Source organism: Halyomorpha halys, unplaced genomic scaffold (assembly GCF_000696795.3).
Source record: "Halyomorpha halys isolate HHAL.00 unplaced genomic scaffold, Hhal_1.1 Scaffold375.1, whole genome shotgun sequence".
In the NCBI taxonomy this organism is placed as follows: Eukaryota; Metazoa; Arthropoda; class Insecta; order Hemiptera; family Pentatomidae; genus Halyomorpha; species Halyomorpha halys.
This window is the reverse complement of record NW_027105275.1, coordinates 159,540-177,131: the sequence shown is the minus strand read 5'-3', so window position 1 is coordinate 177,131 and position 17,592 is coordinate 159,540. Positions and strand designations below refer to the sequence as shown.

Sequence of the window (17,592 nt, the reverse complement as noted above, 5' to 3'; positions counted from 1 at the left end):
AATATAGGTAATTACTCTAAGGGTTTAATGGAAGAAACCAATACCACCCACACATGGAAAAAAAATAGTAAGTTTTTTAAGCGGGGCTTGAAAAAGGCTACAGGTAAGAGGTTGGACCTATGGGACATTAATTAAGTAGCTGTTATTATCACTGATATGGTGTCTGTAAAAAAAAAAAAAAAAAAAAAAAAACAGTTTGGACCTGTAGGAGGGAAACTGAAGAAAATTTCACGATAATATTATTTTCATCCACCCTGAGAACATTTACATTAACTGTGATATGGTGAAATCATGATGGGAGACAGCCTGGTGTTGGATGTTTTATTAATAATTTCTAGTAATGAGGGTAATAAAACAAACAGGGTACTTCCTAGAAGTTTTTTTTCTTAATGTAAAAATACCAAGACTCAAAAAAAGTACAAAGTAGGTTCAAAAAAAGCCTAGGATGAGTATTTGATATGAAATAGGAAAAGAAATAAATATATTTAGAATATAGAATAACAACAACATAAATATCGTCATATTTAAAACATATATAAATAATTTTACTCAGCATAAATAAAAATCATTCTGAACATAAATATAAAAAGAAAAAAAATTGTAATTTTTTATCAAGGGAGTAATATTATATAAGATAGAATAAAGTAAACATACACTACTATGTGTATATTTAGTTTAAATATACACAGATTTTAAAATACATACATTTAATCTGGTTGGACAACGGTGCGTTCTTTTTTTCTTACTGTCGGGACATTGCAGACTTCTTTTTGTGAATATGCCTCATCCTTTTCTGATTCAGTGTAATTTGTACTGTTTTCTAATTACTAATGAATGGCAACATAAATATCAATAGTGATTTGTTATGGTGTTGTATATATAAAAATATGTACATGTTTAAAGTAGGGGGGGTAGTGTTTGATGCAGGCATTGGTAGGGGTAAAGAAGGCGGAGCTTGTTGGTCTGAAAATAGTGAAGTGGGCGCGGCCATTCGGCCATTGGTCTGGGCGTGTCGGGTGCTTTCTCCAGTCAACCTGCGGGAATGGAGCCAAGTGCAGGTATTACCAAGCTTTACCTATCTCTATGTCCCATTATTTACTTTTACTTTCGAATTAAAAGTAGTTATTAAAAAAGAATAAATTTCAAATGTGATAAGTGCGTTATTTTTACGGTTTCGAATTTATTTAATTTTTTTTTGAATTTCTGATTATTTCTACTAGAAGGATGTATATTTTTTTGGGCCCTTCCGGTATTATTCTTGTATTAAATTTTCTGTCAAGTACAAGTTTAAAACACCTTCATCGGGATATTAATTATATCCTGAGTTCATTATTGTCAAAACTCATCGGAAAGATTAAAAACAAAATAAATATTGCATATATATATTTTTTAAATAACAGTTTTGTGATGTTAAACCAGTGAATTTTCCACCAAAACTGTTGGATCTGTGCCCCCTGAATTTATTAGATGATTTTTTGTTTTAATTTCACATATACATTAACATTTTAATTTCCATTCGAGCTTGTAAAATTTCTAAAACTATGGTATGATTTAAATTATTTTTGATTGGATATGATGTAGTATTTTTGTTTTTATATGAATATAATTTTATCTCAGTATTTTTTATTGAAAAGTGAAAATTGTTCCATAATCCAAATAGCACGGGGAAAAAAATATAAATATTAAGTTAAACGACAATTCCAGTTTATTTTTTGATTGGATTATATAGTGTCTGAAATTATCTTAATTACATATAACATTTACGGGATATATAAACAAGAAAAAATGGAGTAGATTCACTAAATATTGAAAACTGGACTTACAACGAAATACAAAAATGAGCTCATCAATAAATTTCATTTTTAAATAGTTCAAACATGCTTGGGTAGATTTTTAATTGAAATATTTTATTGTTTTTGAAATATTAACTGTATAAATATTTCATTAAATATTGATATTGCTAACCAATTATGTGTTTATTTAGGAAATGCCTTAGACCACTAAGGTAAAGAATGATTAATTATTCTTTAATTTCTTCTATATTTTATTCTGTATATAACAACTTTTAAAGGAGACAGAATTATTAATATTTTAAGTTCTTATTTTTTTATTTATATATTTAAAAAATCCTTAATTTAAAGGGTATAAAAAAATATTCCAATATTATATCCTGGTAAATTTATTTTAACCTATCAAACTTTTTCCATTTATTCCATAACTTTTGAAAAGGCTTCAGGTTCTTCATGTCCTTTTTCAAGTTTGGCTTTTCTACACAAAAATATTGCACATTAATTTTATATTTATCATAAACATCTTATATATGCAACAATCATTTAATAAACAATACATAAATGTCATAAAAATACTCCAAATTTAAAAGCCAAATATTTTGTTATGGTTTCCATACATATCCATAATTAAACTAGTCATTGTATGCAACATTTTAATTTTCAATTAGGTTTTATTTAATTTAATTATTAATGTTATTTAACTGTTAGTTATTCGGAGATACCACTCATTCACTCTCAAATATTTATTATTTAGAATGATAATTTTCAAATTTATAAATAATTTCAAATATTTATCTCAGCCAATTTTGACTATTTTTTTTGTTTTAAACATAGTAATATATAATTATCTAACATAATTAAAGCCATTTAAAAGTGCCCCGTGCAAATGAAAGTAGTTCCAAAGGTTAAGAATTGACTTTTCTGAAGGTTATACTAGAGACAATGTTAATTTAGTAAGCATTGACACTTAGGTTGTTTTGTGTTTTTTATTTATTAGTAAAAAAACAAATAATAATTATTATTATTTTGGAAGCATTCTAGATCCTTAAATTTATCTGGTTATGTATTATACCTAGTGCCCGGATGTACTGTAGTTTTTAATATAGATTGACATTTCAAATCTTAAATTTACGAACTTAGATTGCTTATACGATACGTTTTAAATTAATTTAATTGATATCATTATAATATAACAGTATAATGGGAATAGATAAAGAGGATATCATATTTCAAGTGGTTATTTGGAAGATAATGTAAAATAAAAATATCAATTTATTTCTCTGTTATTCTTCAATTTTTTTTATTTGCAAAATATAATTTAATACACATGATTTATGAGGTTCCTTGCTTAAAGTTGATAGACATTTCTAGTAAATTTAATTTATTTTTTTTAAATATGGACTTTATTTCTCTAAAATTAGATAGTGTATTTTGTTAATTAAACTACCATTTTGTAGTTTAAAGTACATCTTCTAAAAGGTACATAATTATCTTTCATGATTATAATACTATACCTTATAATAAAAGTTGACACATTTTTTGTTCACTAGAAAATTAATATGACAAAATTTTTTTTTTTCGTGAGCGGAGGGGGTGCAAAAAATATTTTTGAACAGAATAATACATAAGTTGGAATTTCGGTCGCATAAATTAAAACACGTCCATTAAAATATGGTTTTGGTAGCATAATATATTTTTTGCTAATTCAGTTTCGTTTATAGTCTACATAGACATATTTGATTTTCGTTGTTACTAACTCTTCAATATATCTACTTTCGTATTTGTAATGTATGATTGAACATTTGTATTTGATTGAATTTTATTTCGTTACTAAGAATATTCTTAAAGATCTAAATATGAATATTTAAAAATGAAAATATATTATTTTATATTGTTTGATGTTTTCCAGAATATAATGAATTAACGCCGTTCAGTCACATGAGTTTACTGTTTTTTTTTTTAAATTATTATTTATGTATTTTTTTATATCTATCTTGTTCGGATTTTCGCTCATTTCTTTATGGGTTAAAGGAATAATTTACATTGCGAATGAAAAGTATCGCAGATTACATGACCTTGTAAATTAGACAATATAGTACGTGCAAAATGTCTCACATGCAAAGATAAGACTCATTAGACTACTCAACACCTAATGCAAAAATTTAAGTGCGGACCCTACTCTCTATTATATAAAAAAGTTTTTAGCGATAATTTATTTTACATATGATCATTTATTTATTGTACAATACGTAAATTGTTTTTGAAGAGGCACTAAATTGAATTACAAATTAAAATTCCAAGATAAAGACTTGAATTTTTTTTTTTCTTGCTTACTCTACATTGAAAAAACAATACGATCTGAACTACATAATACATGTTAATTACAGTTATACGATTTGAGTAAAGAGTACTACAATTAAATGGACAGTTAAATAATTTTTTTAAAAATCTGTAGCCTCCATTTCAGGTTATTATCATAAAAATATTAAAAATTAACAAACTACGAAATATATATCTAAAAAATAAGAAATTTATGACACTAACTGAGGCTTCGTCATTCGATATAAATGAAAAAATTAGGAATATCCATTTATTTTGAATTTGTTTATTAATATTTTAGGATTAAAATATCCAATGATGTTTATACATATTTACATAAGAAACTTAATATTTAGTAAGTGAAGTGAGTGCACTTCAGAGCGAAAATATCTAAACATTAAATTTTTAATAAATAACGATATTCATGTAAGATAGATAAATGTTGGATGAATCATGATAAATTAGTAAATTATATATGATAGATAAATTATACCATAAATATATGATAGATAAGTTTCATGAATATATTTTTTTATTCAAAGTTTATTGATTTATTCATCTTAATTCTCTTTTAATATACATCTACAAACATTATATGCATATGACCTCTGCTCGTTTTCTAGAAATTGAGATGGCAGTACTGTAACCTTCGTTGTTCTGGAAAAAAATCAAGTAATAGCTCAGATCCATTCACTAACATTTAATATGTTTTAAAATAAATTTTTTTTAATTATCTTAATTTTTTGCTAAATAAAGGTACTAGAATGCCGTTCCGGCGCTTTCGACAGTGATTGGAGCATATGAATGTGTTGGATAAACATTTATTGAATGTGGTTTATTATACGAAATATTATCCTTTATTATACATGCCTAATAAATATGAAAATTATTATTTTGCAAATAATAGCCAAAATGCCTCATAAAAAAATTGTTAGTTGAACTTTTTGGTAATTTATGAGCACAATTGATGAATAAATAACATAAAAAATGGGATTTCAGTTGTTTTCTTTTTTTTTTTTTGTCATCAAATAAAACAAAGGGTAACTTTTAACAACTATTATGATATATGTTAATGTCAAGAATAAAATTTAAAGTACTGATAATATACAAAAATATTTATTATTTATTTTATTAAAATGATCCAATTTTCGCAATAAAATAAATAAACAAACACACGCATACAAAACCAAATATATAATTTAAAGTATTTAAGCTGCAGCAAATTTCATCTCGGTAGATGAGTTCCTCCTTCCTCCTTTGTTTAGTTTTTAGCGATACCTCTCCGAAAGATGTCTGTGATCTTCATCGTGTTGGTTCAGACTGAACTGCATCACTGCTACGGGAGTAACATTCAATTTAATACCCTAATATAGACAAAACGCAGCAGTGCTCCGATAAATGAAATTGAGAGGAATCACATTAAGTAAAATACGAGGGTAAGTCGTAAATCAATTATTATCCGCAATATAGTTATAAAATTTTATTGTAATCAAATAGGAAACTTACAAGTACATCATTTTTCGACATACTTTTCAACACACTTGGTCCACTGTTGTACAAGCTTCATGATGCCATGACAAAATAAGGTTTTGGGTTGAGCTGCGAGTGAGGAATGCACAACTTCTTTCATTTCGGCGATTTTTTTTTCAGACGATGTGCTACTTCGTCAATAGTTCCTCGTCTATCTAAGAGCGCCATTTCACGTGACCGCTCAATGTTTTCTTCATTTGTTGCGGTAAATAGAGTGCGTAACACTAGTACGACCATGTTTGAATTTTTCAATCCATTCGTGGACATTTGGTTGTGGCAAATCACTGTTCCCGTACTGTCACCCGGCAAATCACTGTTCCCGTACTGTCACCCGGCAAATCACTGTTCCCGTACTGTACCCAAAGTTTTCGATGAATATCGGCCCCTGAAACTACTTCCATATAATAGGAATCAGCCATGATCAACAAAACTAACCTAGCTGCTTGAAACTTGCATAGACAAAAAAAAAATTAACAATGTATTGAGAATTAATTAAAAGTAATAAAATTATATGATGCTTTATCAATTTGTATTACTAAATAATTTTATTTTTTGTTTAAATAAAATAATTTACGTTAAATCTCTTTATTATTTCTTTAAATGTCCAATGTTTCGGATAACCTGGGCCCTGTTTCATAATGAAACCTAATAGTATTAGTTCAAAATACAAGTATCGAAACAACGTCGTAATTATTCTAATACTTATTTTTTTTCTTAATAGGGAGAACTATTAGTGATATTACAGGAGATAGAAAATACTAAAGTACAAGTTACTATTGTACAAGTCAGTGTAATTGTATTAAGTTAAATCGACAAGACTGACACTTTATTATGAAACAGAGCCCTGGTCATACTCAGGGACAATCTTAACCATAAATTTATATCTCACGTCCAATAATTTAAAAACATTTTGGAGGCTATTCTTCCCAAGTCATTAATTTCAGTCAAATTGCCCTATTTTGTCACATTTCAATTAAATTTTGAAACTTTTAATTCTAGATTAAATAGTGTAATATGTTAAGTATTATCAGACAATAATTACACAACACAAAAAGATGTAATAATAGTGTTGTGTTAATCTGTAAATAAAAATTTAATGGAAAACTGATAAAATAGGGTGATTTGTCTGAAATTAATGACCTGGGCAGAATAGGCTGCAAATTTTAATTAATTGTTTGATGTGAGGTGTAAATTTATATGTAATATTTCTTGAAGATGGTCAGGTTGGCCGAAATGTTAGACATTTAAAGAAATAATAAAGAGTATTTTGATACTTAACTTGGATACAAATTATTTTATTTAAAAAATAAAAACAGTCTCAAAAAAGTGAAAAGATTATATATAAAATTTTATTTCTTTTTAATATTGTATCTGACGTAATTTTGAATAAAATCAATTGCGATATATAAATGTTTGTTTAAGAATAATATGATTATTCTGTGTAACCTCTCAGCAATGACGTTAGCATTGTAAAATATCATTTAATATAATAACTATGTATTCTTATATTATAGTTTTTGAATTTTCTGAACCTGTCTATATTAGGTGCATAAAAAGTTGTTTTTCTGAATATATTAACTTGTTATAACGCAATTGACACCCGAAATTTAAGGAAGTGATTGTAAACTTCAAATGTAACGGAAAAATTGATTTGAGATATTTGGTTCAATTCCTAAAAAGGAAGGATTAAATTTATATTTTGTGTTTTTGTAATGTTACCTCGATTTTTGTTGAACAACAAAAAATAAAAAAATTGTATTCGTTAATACAATTTCAAAAGGGCTTTCGAACGATTAAAGTTTAGGTGTTCATATGATCGTGGGTTATTGGCGATTTTTTTTATATAACTCTTCTTCTTGACTACATTCTCTCCACTCATAAAAAACTTCTTTAATATGCTTAAATTCCATGTTAATTTACGTTTAGATTTGTTCGGAATAAGTTGAGATTCGCCTCAAGTTTTGCAATACAATTGGAGTGCTAAGTGGATGAACGTGAGTGACATTTAAAAAAAAAATCCAAGGAATTTTTATTTGGAAGAACTTTTTAAATACCCTCTACAAATGCCTAATTTTTGTGGCTTACTGAGGTAGTGCAACAGTTGAGGTCTATTTCTTTGTTTGAATTTTAAACTACATTATATTGCTTTACTTTTTACTATAAGAAAAAAGTATGCCTTTGTTTTTAATGAAACGAAAACATCATTTATTTAATCTTAAAACAATAAAATAAATAATAGTTTTAAGTTTAGATAAAAAATTTGATTTTGATTTTTTCGGAGGGTACCCAACAAATAGACCTCAAATGGTCCAGGTACGGATATACTGACTATGATAGTTTTCAAAATTTGAAAATTGAGATATCCAATCTCAAACAATATCAATAAAAAACCGTTAAATACATTTTTTCTCAGATTTTAATTTTAGTAATATTAACTTATTATTCATGTTAAAATTAATTCTACAATTATGTGATGTGCAATTCTGTCTCTTCAAAGAAGCATTTTTTCAGAAATAATAATTATAATAAATTATTACAAAGCTTTATTTTGTTTTAATATTTAATAATTATATATCAATATAGTTGTCTATCCATCACTTTTAATAAAGAACTTAGTTAATTTTATCTATCATATAAAAAGTGAAGTTTCACGCAATAAATGGAATAAATTCATTTATTTAGATTTTTTGCTTTAATACTGAATTTCGGATTTTTTTTTTCAGATTGTTCTTCAAATTTTAAATAAATTACGCGAATCATCCCAACGTATTTTTGTCTCTTATAGTTAAGAATCTGAACATTATCTTGTTTTGTATTGATAAAAACAAAAAATAAATAAAAATGTAATCTTTTATACAAAATCAATGTATTATTTAATAAATGGATTCAATTCTACTTTTTAAAATGGTTCAAGAATGATTTTTAAAGTTAAAAGATTTTTCTTGCAACTTTGATTTGTTGTAAATTGAATCTAAATAATTTGTTCGCCCACCTAAGGGGTGCACGACCTTAGGTGGGCGAACAAATTATTTTTTCATGAAAATATTTTTCTATTACATTCAAATAGAACAGGGACCTTTATTATTATGTCTTTAATTGAGAAAGTAAATTGGATTTCAAAATTTAAATTAAATTTGTTTTAGATCGAAATTTTTGAATTATCTGGGACTCATATAAACCCCTCCCCTTACGTAACTGAAAGTTCCTGGATACGCCACTGAATTCTATTGGATTTAATACTACTTTTTACTGACTCAAGTCACTGTTCCTTAAAGTGTAAGCGTTTATAACCCTTGGAGGCTTCAAAAACTTTGGTAGTTTACACTTCACTAGAATTTAACTGCGTTTGGTAAAAAAAAAGGTTTTTTTTTATTAAAAATATTTTTAAAAAAATTGCTACTTGTCAACACTTCTGTTTTGTTTCCGAACTGAAAAAGGAAAAATAAAATTTTGGATTTTTATTAATGTACGTATGTTTGTTTTTTTTAACGAGGGAAACACAGGGTTACTAAGGGGTACACAGATGTCAAAAATTTGGGAAATACTAGCCTAAGCTGAACGCACTATTGAACCTACTTTAAGTGCCTAAGTTCTCAAGAATAGGCTGGGTCACCCGGGGGTGGTGGAAGACTACGATAACCTCGAAAACAGGGGGCCGAACCCTTGAAATTAACTGCATACTCATGATGGAACCAATATATACCAAAGAGCGTTGGAGGTTCAATGGTTTTATATTGATTTTTTGTTAACTAGAATGCAGGGCCACACCATAATATATAAAATGGCTTAATCATGAATTAGATCGAGCTTTGGGAAATGGGAAAAAAGAAAAAGAGTCTGGGCATGAAAACCTTCCGACTTCCACTAACGGACAATTAGTGGTTCAATTAAAGGTGATAAAATACAATTTTATTTTTAATGTCAAAGAAAGATAAAATTTAAAATAATAATACAACTTAAAAATACAAATAAAAAGTTTATGTATATAATAAAATAAAAATAAAGTATTTATGTAAAAATAATATTGAGCTTAAGAAAATATATTATTAAAGTTAATATAATGAAAATAAACTAATCTGATAAAGGAAAAATATAATACAATAAAAAAAAAACTATGATAAAATAAAAATAAAAATGAAACATCATAAATTCGACCTAAAAAAATTGATGTACTAATTTATCCAAAATACGATAAAGGTTTCCTAATTTATATTCATACAGTTTGCAATTATTTGTAATGATCGAAATCAACAAAAAAAAAAAAAAAAAGATTGAGATTTATTACCTTCTTTCTTTAAATACATAAATGATTCCAATGTTTAATTTTAATTAAATTGAAATTATCAAAAATCAAATGAAAAATATGAGAAATGAAGATAAATTGCTTTGTATAACAGGTTTCATAACTTTGTGAGTCTTATTATTGGACTTAAGTATCGAATAATTAGACTGTCCATAGTGCTATAGAAGTCATCATCCAGTCTACAAGTCATCATATCAAGAATAATGAATGATAATTCCTTCCTTATAGGCAATTTGGTGCCTCCAGGTCAAGGGTGCCAACCCCCTTAAAAGGTGATGGCGCACATCCCTTTCCCAAGAACTTTTATTACCCTCCTTACTTAGGCAAAGAAATAAAAAAGATAATTATAATTAATTTTTTTAGACATTATAAAAATTTTATATTGAAATTATAATATATTGATTCAAAAAATATAATAATATGGTGAAAAGGTGGCATAACATTGATTCATGCTTTATATTACTTTTTTTATGATTTATTTCGGTTATAAAATCGTGGGTGGTTTTACCTAATGAGTCAATTTGTGTTATCAATCGATAAAAGTAATTAAATTGAGAGTAATTAAAATATTTTAGAATTTTTTTAGTTCACTTTTTGGCCATTAGTCATTACAGCCTAGATTTTATACCCATAATAAGCCATCAAATCAGTAAACTAAAATATAAGTCCAAATAAGAAGAAGAAGGAACACGATAACAACCCTAATGAATAAGAGGATTAGACCATGATTAGAAAATTACCAAAAGGATAGATAAGTAGTGTTGAATGAAAATGTATAGTCTAAGTAATATAAAAAGATAAGGGCTATATGAGAATAAGTAATATTGAAATTAAGAAAGAGGAAAAAACAATAAAATAAAATATATATGACAATTAAATTAATAAGGTGGTTGAATAAGAGTTTATTATCTAACGTAACTCCTAAATATTTTACGGATTTGGCAATAGTCCTTTTTGTCTAGTTGCAAAAAGGATAGTTTTATCATTTAAAATTATAGTTGAGGAATATAAAAATCGTTTTGTGAAAATAATGGCTTCTGTATTTTCAATGCTTAGATATAATCCCTAAATTTTAGTGTGTAAAATTTAATGACAGTATGAAATTGTTAGGAAGTTATTTTATACCGTTTAGTGCACGACTCTTATACTCTATATATATTTTCACCTTTGAATTCAAATTTTATTTATTGATAAGTACAACAATATGCCACAAGCCTTGGGCGATAAGTAATAGCAATAAATGATCATTACCTAATGACCTTGATAATGACCAAAATTAAAAAATAATAATAAAATATATATAATCATTATAAATATATATAATATAATAATAAAATCTCTATATGTATATAAAAAGAAAGATAAATAGAATGAACATAATCAAACATTGTACATGAAGAAATAGAAATAAAATTTATTATTAGTCACATTAACACTATTAGGTATATCTCATAATGATCAAATTGTTGTTCTTAATAATGTTTTTTAAAATTATTATTGGTATTGAGTAATACACATATTAGGCATTGTTAGCAAGCTTATAAGTTGGGGGGGGGTATGTTTCCACATATTTTTTTTTTTGTATAACTTCTATATATATGTTTTTCTTAGGAGGATTTTGGGATGGTTTTAATAATTTCAAACCAATTTTGTTTTACATATTTTATGATTTTTTTTTAAATATTTCACCATGTTTATATATTTTTCTTATAAATACATATTTTCTAATTTATTTTATGTTCAGAAATTTTACTCTTTTAACGTATTTTTCTTTTAAGTACATATTTTAGTAAAAAGTTCTTTAAAACTTTGATGTCCACGCCTTTTATTGATGACAGATAACATACCATAAAGGAATGATACTGCCCTAAGAAATAGCTCGTTTTAAGATTCTACAAATTCAGCCGATTCGTTCGGATTCAACATCAGACCATCTTCATGATACCATATTATTGTATGGTTGTAGGGTTTACGCATCTGTACAAAATTTCAGTATGTTCGGGCTAAGATTACTAAAGTGCCATTGATTGCAGTAAAGCTAAATAAAAATTTTTAAAAATATATCCATGTATTTTGTTGATTGCTTATGAACAGGTATAAGTGCAGTGGTGTTTTTTTCTTTTATCGTTCCCTTCGAAAATCCATAACTACGTAATAAAATGAAACATCACAAAAAAAATTTAATGGTGTACTGAGTGTCACCCACTGCCCTTCGGGACAACCCTACTCCAGGTACCCTAAGGGGTAATAACTGTAGATCCAAAGATGTTAAAGAGGTAAAGGGCTATCCATCCTTCATATATTATAGTAATATATCAAATATTTATCGTTTATATATTATTGGGTTCAAATTTGGGCAGGAAGCATTATAGGAATAATTTAATTACATATTATATATTCAGTTGCTCTATAGTTACACTGAGATAACCGTTAAATGGTCCAAAAAATAAAAAATAATTAGTGGTTTTGAAGAATAATTACACTGAATAAATTTTTAGAGACAATTACAATTACTATAAATGTGTAAAAGTAATTGTACGACACAATCTCTATGCTAAGTAATTACAATCACTTCTTAACCCTTAATAATTGCAATTAGATGTAATTTAACCTATATGTGAATACAGTTTATTTGAACATATTTCTCATGAGCAGATGTCCTAAAAGTTTAAATGAATCTATACGCAAGCGCACGATCATAAAATGGATTTTATATTTATTTTCAACATCTTCTAAAACAAATAAATAAATCGTACTATGTCAATTACTTGATACATCAGAGCGCAATCTTAAACTGGATATCATTTTCATATTTCGGAACCATTATTAAACAGATGTTTTCCGTTTTGGTGCAAAGTATTTGTAATTACAATTACAATTACTTGTAATTGTATTATAATTATTTGGAATTCTAGAAAAAAATATCTATTTCATAAGAATGTAATTGATAATTGCAATTACTTTGGCTCAACTTGTAACTGTGATTGTGGTCCCACAATTACAGTAGTTCAACAAGTTATTGAAATTACAATTACTAGTGATTGTATTGTAAGCACCACCCATCCTTACAGACGTATGCTTAATAAAATTTTCTTCAAACAGTATGTCCCCATTTACATGTTCATCCCACCAACCTCTACAGTTTTACGAATTTGAATTTGATTGACTAACTGATCCTCGTTGATATTTTAATCATCACCGCTGAACTGCTAAGAGATCAGTTAATGTGGGCTTTAATATTTTTTGGTTTCCCCATTGACAGACGTTTTGAAACAAGCAAGGGAAAGAAAAAAAAAATGAATTAATAATCATCAAATGACTTTTAAACAATTTAATATTTTTAATTATCCTAATTTCAATGTTCATTATTGTACACGAAAAGAAAACTTTCAATGGAACTCATAAAATAGTATTATTACTGATTAAAAAATGTTCAGTTAAGATGCGCACATCATAAGGCATTTTAGTATATACTCAGGGTTTTTTTAGAAGTTGAATCGAGACTTTTTTAAAGATATTTTTGAAACGTAAAAACCTACATATCAGTAGGAAATGGTTGTACGAAACAAATTATTCCAACAGTTCCAGGTCTATTATACAATATATAATACTGAGGTATTATCGAGCACTAAAATATGACAATAAAGAACAAAAAATCGAACTCAATGAAAAAAATCCTCTTGATTTGTTGTTAACGTTGATTTTTAGACTTCTCTGACTTTAAACAATAGACACAACTCTTATTCATCTAATAAATTTAAATTTACAATCATAATAGGTTTTTAATCAAACCATAAGCCAATCAACGCAAATGATTGGCCTTTTTTTTATGTATTTTAATGGAATTGGAATTTCCCATACAGCCCGTTATAAATATATTTGTATTCCCATTATTTTAACCATGGTTGTGGTTAAAAGTTTTTCATTTTGTGGGACCGCCACTCAAAGAAAAAAGACAATGCCCGAGGCCGGATTCGAACCGCCACCGCCAATAGATCTCAGAATGGTAAATGATAGGCCTTAACATAAATTATACTCCATACTTTTGGATATTGTCACCCCCTCCAATATTTTGAAAACTCAAATTTTAGAGGAATTTAAATTTACAATCATAACTTCGAAATAATTTTTTTTTTTTATTAAACCAGTTAATTTACAATAAATAAAAAAATCAAGATAAATGATCAGCCTTAACATACATGATTATACTCAATAAAATTAATTGCCTTTGTCATAAGAGATGGTGTCACCCCCTCCAATATCTTGAAAATTCAAATTTTAGAGGAATTTAAATTTACAATCATAACTTATAAAATAGTTTTTTTACTAAGCCAATTCATTTAAAATAAATAAAAAATTAAATTATTGGCCTTAACATACATGAATATATGCAATACGAGCGGTTTTGTCATAGATGGTGTCACCCCCTCCAATATCTTGAAAACTCAAAAAAGCTGGTAAATTAAAAATTTCAGAGCGTACTTCGAACTCTGAAACTTCCGGTGAAAATTTTTACTCAAAATAGCATATTTATGCTATTTCATAAAATGGGGAACTAACGCCAAAGGATAATTTTCCAAATATTTTCTGGGTAGAACAGAGTTTGTGAAAATCCGGTTGTTGTTGGGAAATGTTGGATTTGGCCGATCTGGTTACATTTTTATAACAACTTTCCTCTCCAGTATCTATTTGGTTGTACTTAAATTTTGGTACTCCATTGATAGTTGATACCTTTAGTAGCTACTTAAAGGATATTTTTCCAAATATTTTCTTGGTAGAACAGAGTTTGTGAAAATCCGGTTGTTGTTGGGAAATGTCGATCTGGTTACATTTTTATAACAACTTCCCTGTCCAGTATCTATTTGGTTGTACTTAAATTTTGGTACTCCATTGATAGTTGATACCTTTAGTACCTACATTTCTTATGAATGGAAAATTTTCCTGGTTTACTTTGGTAAAATTTGAAGAATTGAAAAGGAATTACAAAGATAAGACTTGACCGGTAGTTCTGGTTGTATTATTATCTTTAACGATCACGCGAATGATTTTCTAGTAAAAAATAGAAGTTGATTTTTATTGTGACAGCAAACCGAGCTCACAGGAAACAGGCCAGAGAGAGCTTAGGAAACAATAAAACGCTAAGCATTTTGTTTAAACGAAAAAAACATTCATAAACATACATAAGAAGTATCTCGCCACTGATTACTGTATCATAGTTTATTCATTGCAGTTAGTGAACTTACCGAGAGAGACAACTATTCATTTTATACTAGATAGGAAAGTTACCACAATCATTTATTTTGGAAGGCCAAATTTTACAAAAATAACATAATTTCCATGAGCTGTTACCTCCTCCAAAACATTTTGGAAAATTAACCTCTTGATTAAATTGTCTATTTAATCAAGTAGCGTTTACCATCTAATATGAGTGCAATAAATCTCTTAATATTCAGAAATCTTAACTTTCCCAATTTTTTGGGTTTTCAAAATATGAAACGGAGTGACAACTACTCTTTGTCATCTCTCAGGAAAATTTCCCTCGTACTATACATAATAATTTTGTATTTGTAATTAAATAACGCCGTTCATCAAAATATTGTGATTTTCCAGTTCCCCCTCTAACTCTACCGTAATGATAGTTGTCTCATAGAAAACCTCAAAAGCAAGTTCTTATAAACAAAGTCCCGATTCTCTATTGACTATGAAAAAATTGATACTTTATGTTTTTTAAGCAGGTCACTTTTTTTGTTGAACAGGAAGCAATTATTAAAAAACAATTAAGTAATATAGTTCTGAATTGCAGCATAGAAGACTAGACAATATTTACTTCAAAATTAAAAAATCTGTCTTTTTTAAAACCATTTTAAGGGGCTTCCAAACGAATAAATGACGCAAAATATTGTTCGTCCAAAAAGCCTGAATAATATGTGATTTTATTATTTTTTTTATCACCCTTCTAGTGAAAAAAAATTTTTGAATATGGGACAATTGTCCCGAAACGTTGCACAATGAAGAAAAGTATAGAATAGATTATATTCATCTTTGGAAGTTTTTTAATCTATAAAATCTATAAAACTTAATATAATCAAACTTCCGGAAAAGAAAATTCAGAAATTTTTGACTTTTAGAGAAACTTCCTTTTGGAAAAACTTAATATCCATATTAATTAAGGTGAGATCCACCACCCCAGTTTTGAAAAAAAAAAATATGCGATGTGAAATTCTATCTTCTTGAAGTAGTACCGTTTTTATTCAAAATGATCACATAATTACTGAAATACATTTCTTATAAAAAAATAAGATTTTGATTGGAGGAAGATAGTCCGGGTGGCGGTCAATTAAGGTTTTAAAATAGTAAAAGAAAACTATTTATTGTTAACCAACGTTTCGCCCCACTTTACAGGGCTTCATCAGGACTGATAAAAATGCTGTGCTGTTACCAAATCAACGCAGACAATATCTATGCAGACTTTTTTTTTTGCTTTCGATGTCTACTTTAACCTCCTTAAATATTGCTAAAGACCTACGCTCAATAATAATAAAATAATAATAAAATAAAATATAATATGAAACGCTATGCTAACTACTTCTAGGACCTGGGTTAGAATCCGGCTATGACAGATAATTGTTTATTATGTAACTGTAGCCGTGATTCAGCCTGGTGGGTTCAGGAGCCCTGTGGGGTCCACCCAGCCTCACGAAGTGGATACCCTTAATTGGATAAAAATTTGGTGATCGAGCGTTATTCTGACCAAATCACCTCCTTGTACTGCACCCCTGACTCTTTACGGAGTGAGTTTGATTAAAAATACGAATACAATATAAAATAAATAAAAAAGAAAAGAAAATATGTAATATTATATAACATAAAATAATAATATGGAAAGATTGATATGTTGACCGTGTGTAATAATAGAAAAGGAAATGGTCCGGGTGCGGTCAAAGAAAATAGAGCCAACGTTTCGCCCATTTTGCAGGGTATCATCAGGGCTAAAATAAGATACGAACGCTTAAATGATGCAAATATAAGTGAGAAAAGTAAATGAATAAAAAAAATAAAAAAGATGTACAATGAAATGTATAAACTAAATAACAATAATAAAAGGTTTTATACAATTAATGGAAACGGAAATAATTACAAATAAAAAGAAGAAATTTAAATCAAAGTACAAACTAAGAGGTAGAAAAAAGGGGGATAAGAGTAAAATCAAAGTACCTTACATTTTTAGCTCTGATGAAGTCCTGCAACGTGGGGCGAAACGTTGGCGCAATATAAACAAGTTTAATCACTATTTGAGGTTTTCTTTGACTGCACCCGGTCCATCTTCCTTTTCTAATAATAATATAATATAATATGTTACATGATATCAAATATAAAAGAGAAAGGAGCATTAAAATTAATGCAACTAAAGGATACAATAATACAATAAACAATGTGGATAAATAATACAATAAACAATGTGGATAAATAATACTATAAGCAATGAGGATATAATAAGATAGCAAAGTCAAAGGGCATTTTTACTTGAGCCATATTGACACTCTAATTTTTTTTTTCATAATTTTCGAAATTGAAATTTCGTAACTTTTACCTACACCTTTCACGCGAAATAAAGTATAAAACTGGTATTACGAAAAAAATTATGTGATG

The 17,592-nt window shown here is 27.5% G+C and overlaps 1 protein-coding gene and 1 long non-coding RNA gene across 2 annotated transcripts in view; one reads left to right on the top strand and one right to left on the bottom strand.

Moving 5' to 3' along the window:
- The window catches only part of LOC106681935 (uncharacterized), a 12,699-nt gene extending 11,795 nt beyond the window's left edge, over positions 1-904 (bottom strand). Inside the window, exon 1 of the long non-coding RNA XR_001343330.3 lies at positions 706-904. This is a non-coding gene — a long non-coding RNA (uncharacterized lncRNA). The remainder of the gene's footprint in view (positions 1-705) is intronic.
- A 108-nt stretch (positions 905-1,012) lies between these two features.
- Poxm (Pox meso) overlaps positions 1,013-17,592 on the top strand; it is a 123,413-nt gene continuing 106,833 nt past the window's right edge. The window contains exon 1 of the mRNA XM_014422548.2: positions 1,013-1,058. Coding sequence (XP_014278034.1) covers positions 1,043-1,058 — 16 coding nt within the window. The 5' untranslated portion in view covers positions 1,013-1,042. The remainder of the gene's footprint in view (positions 1,059-17,592) is intronic.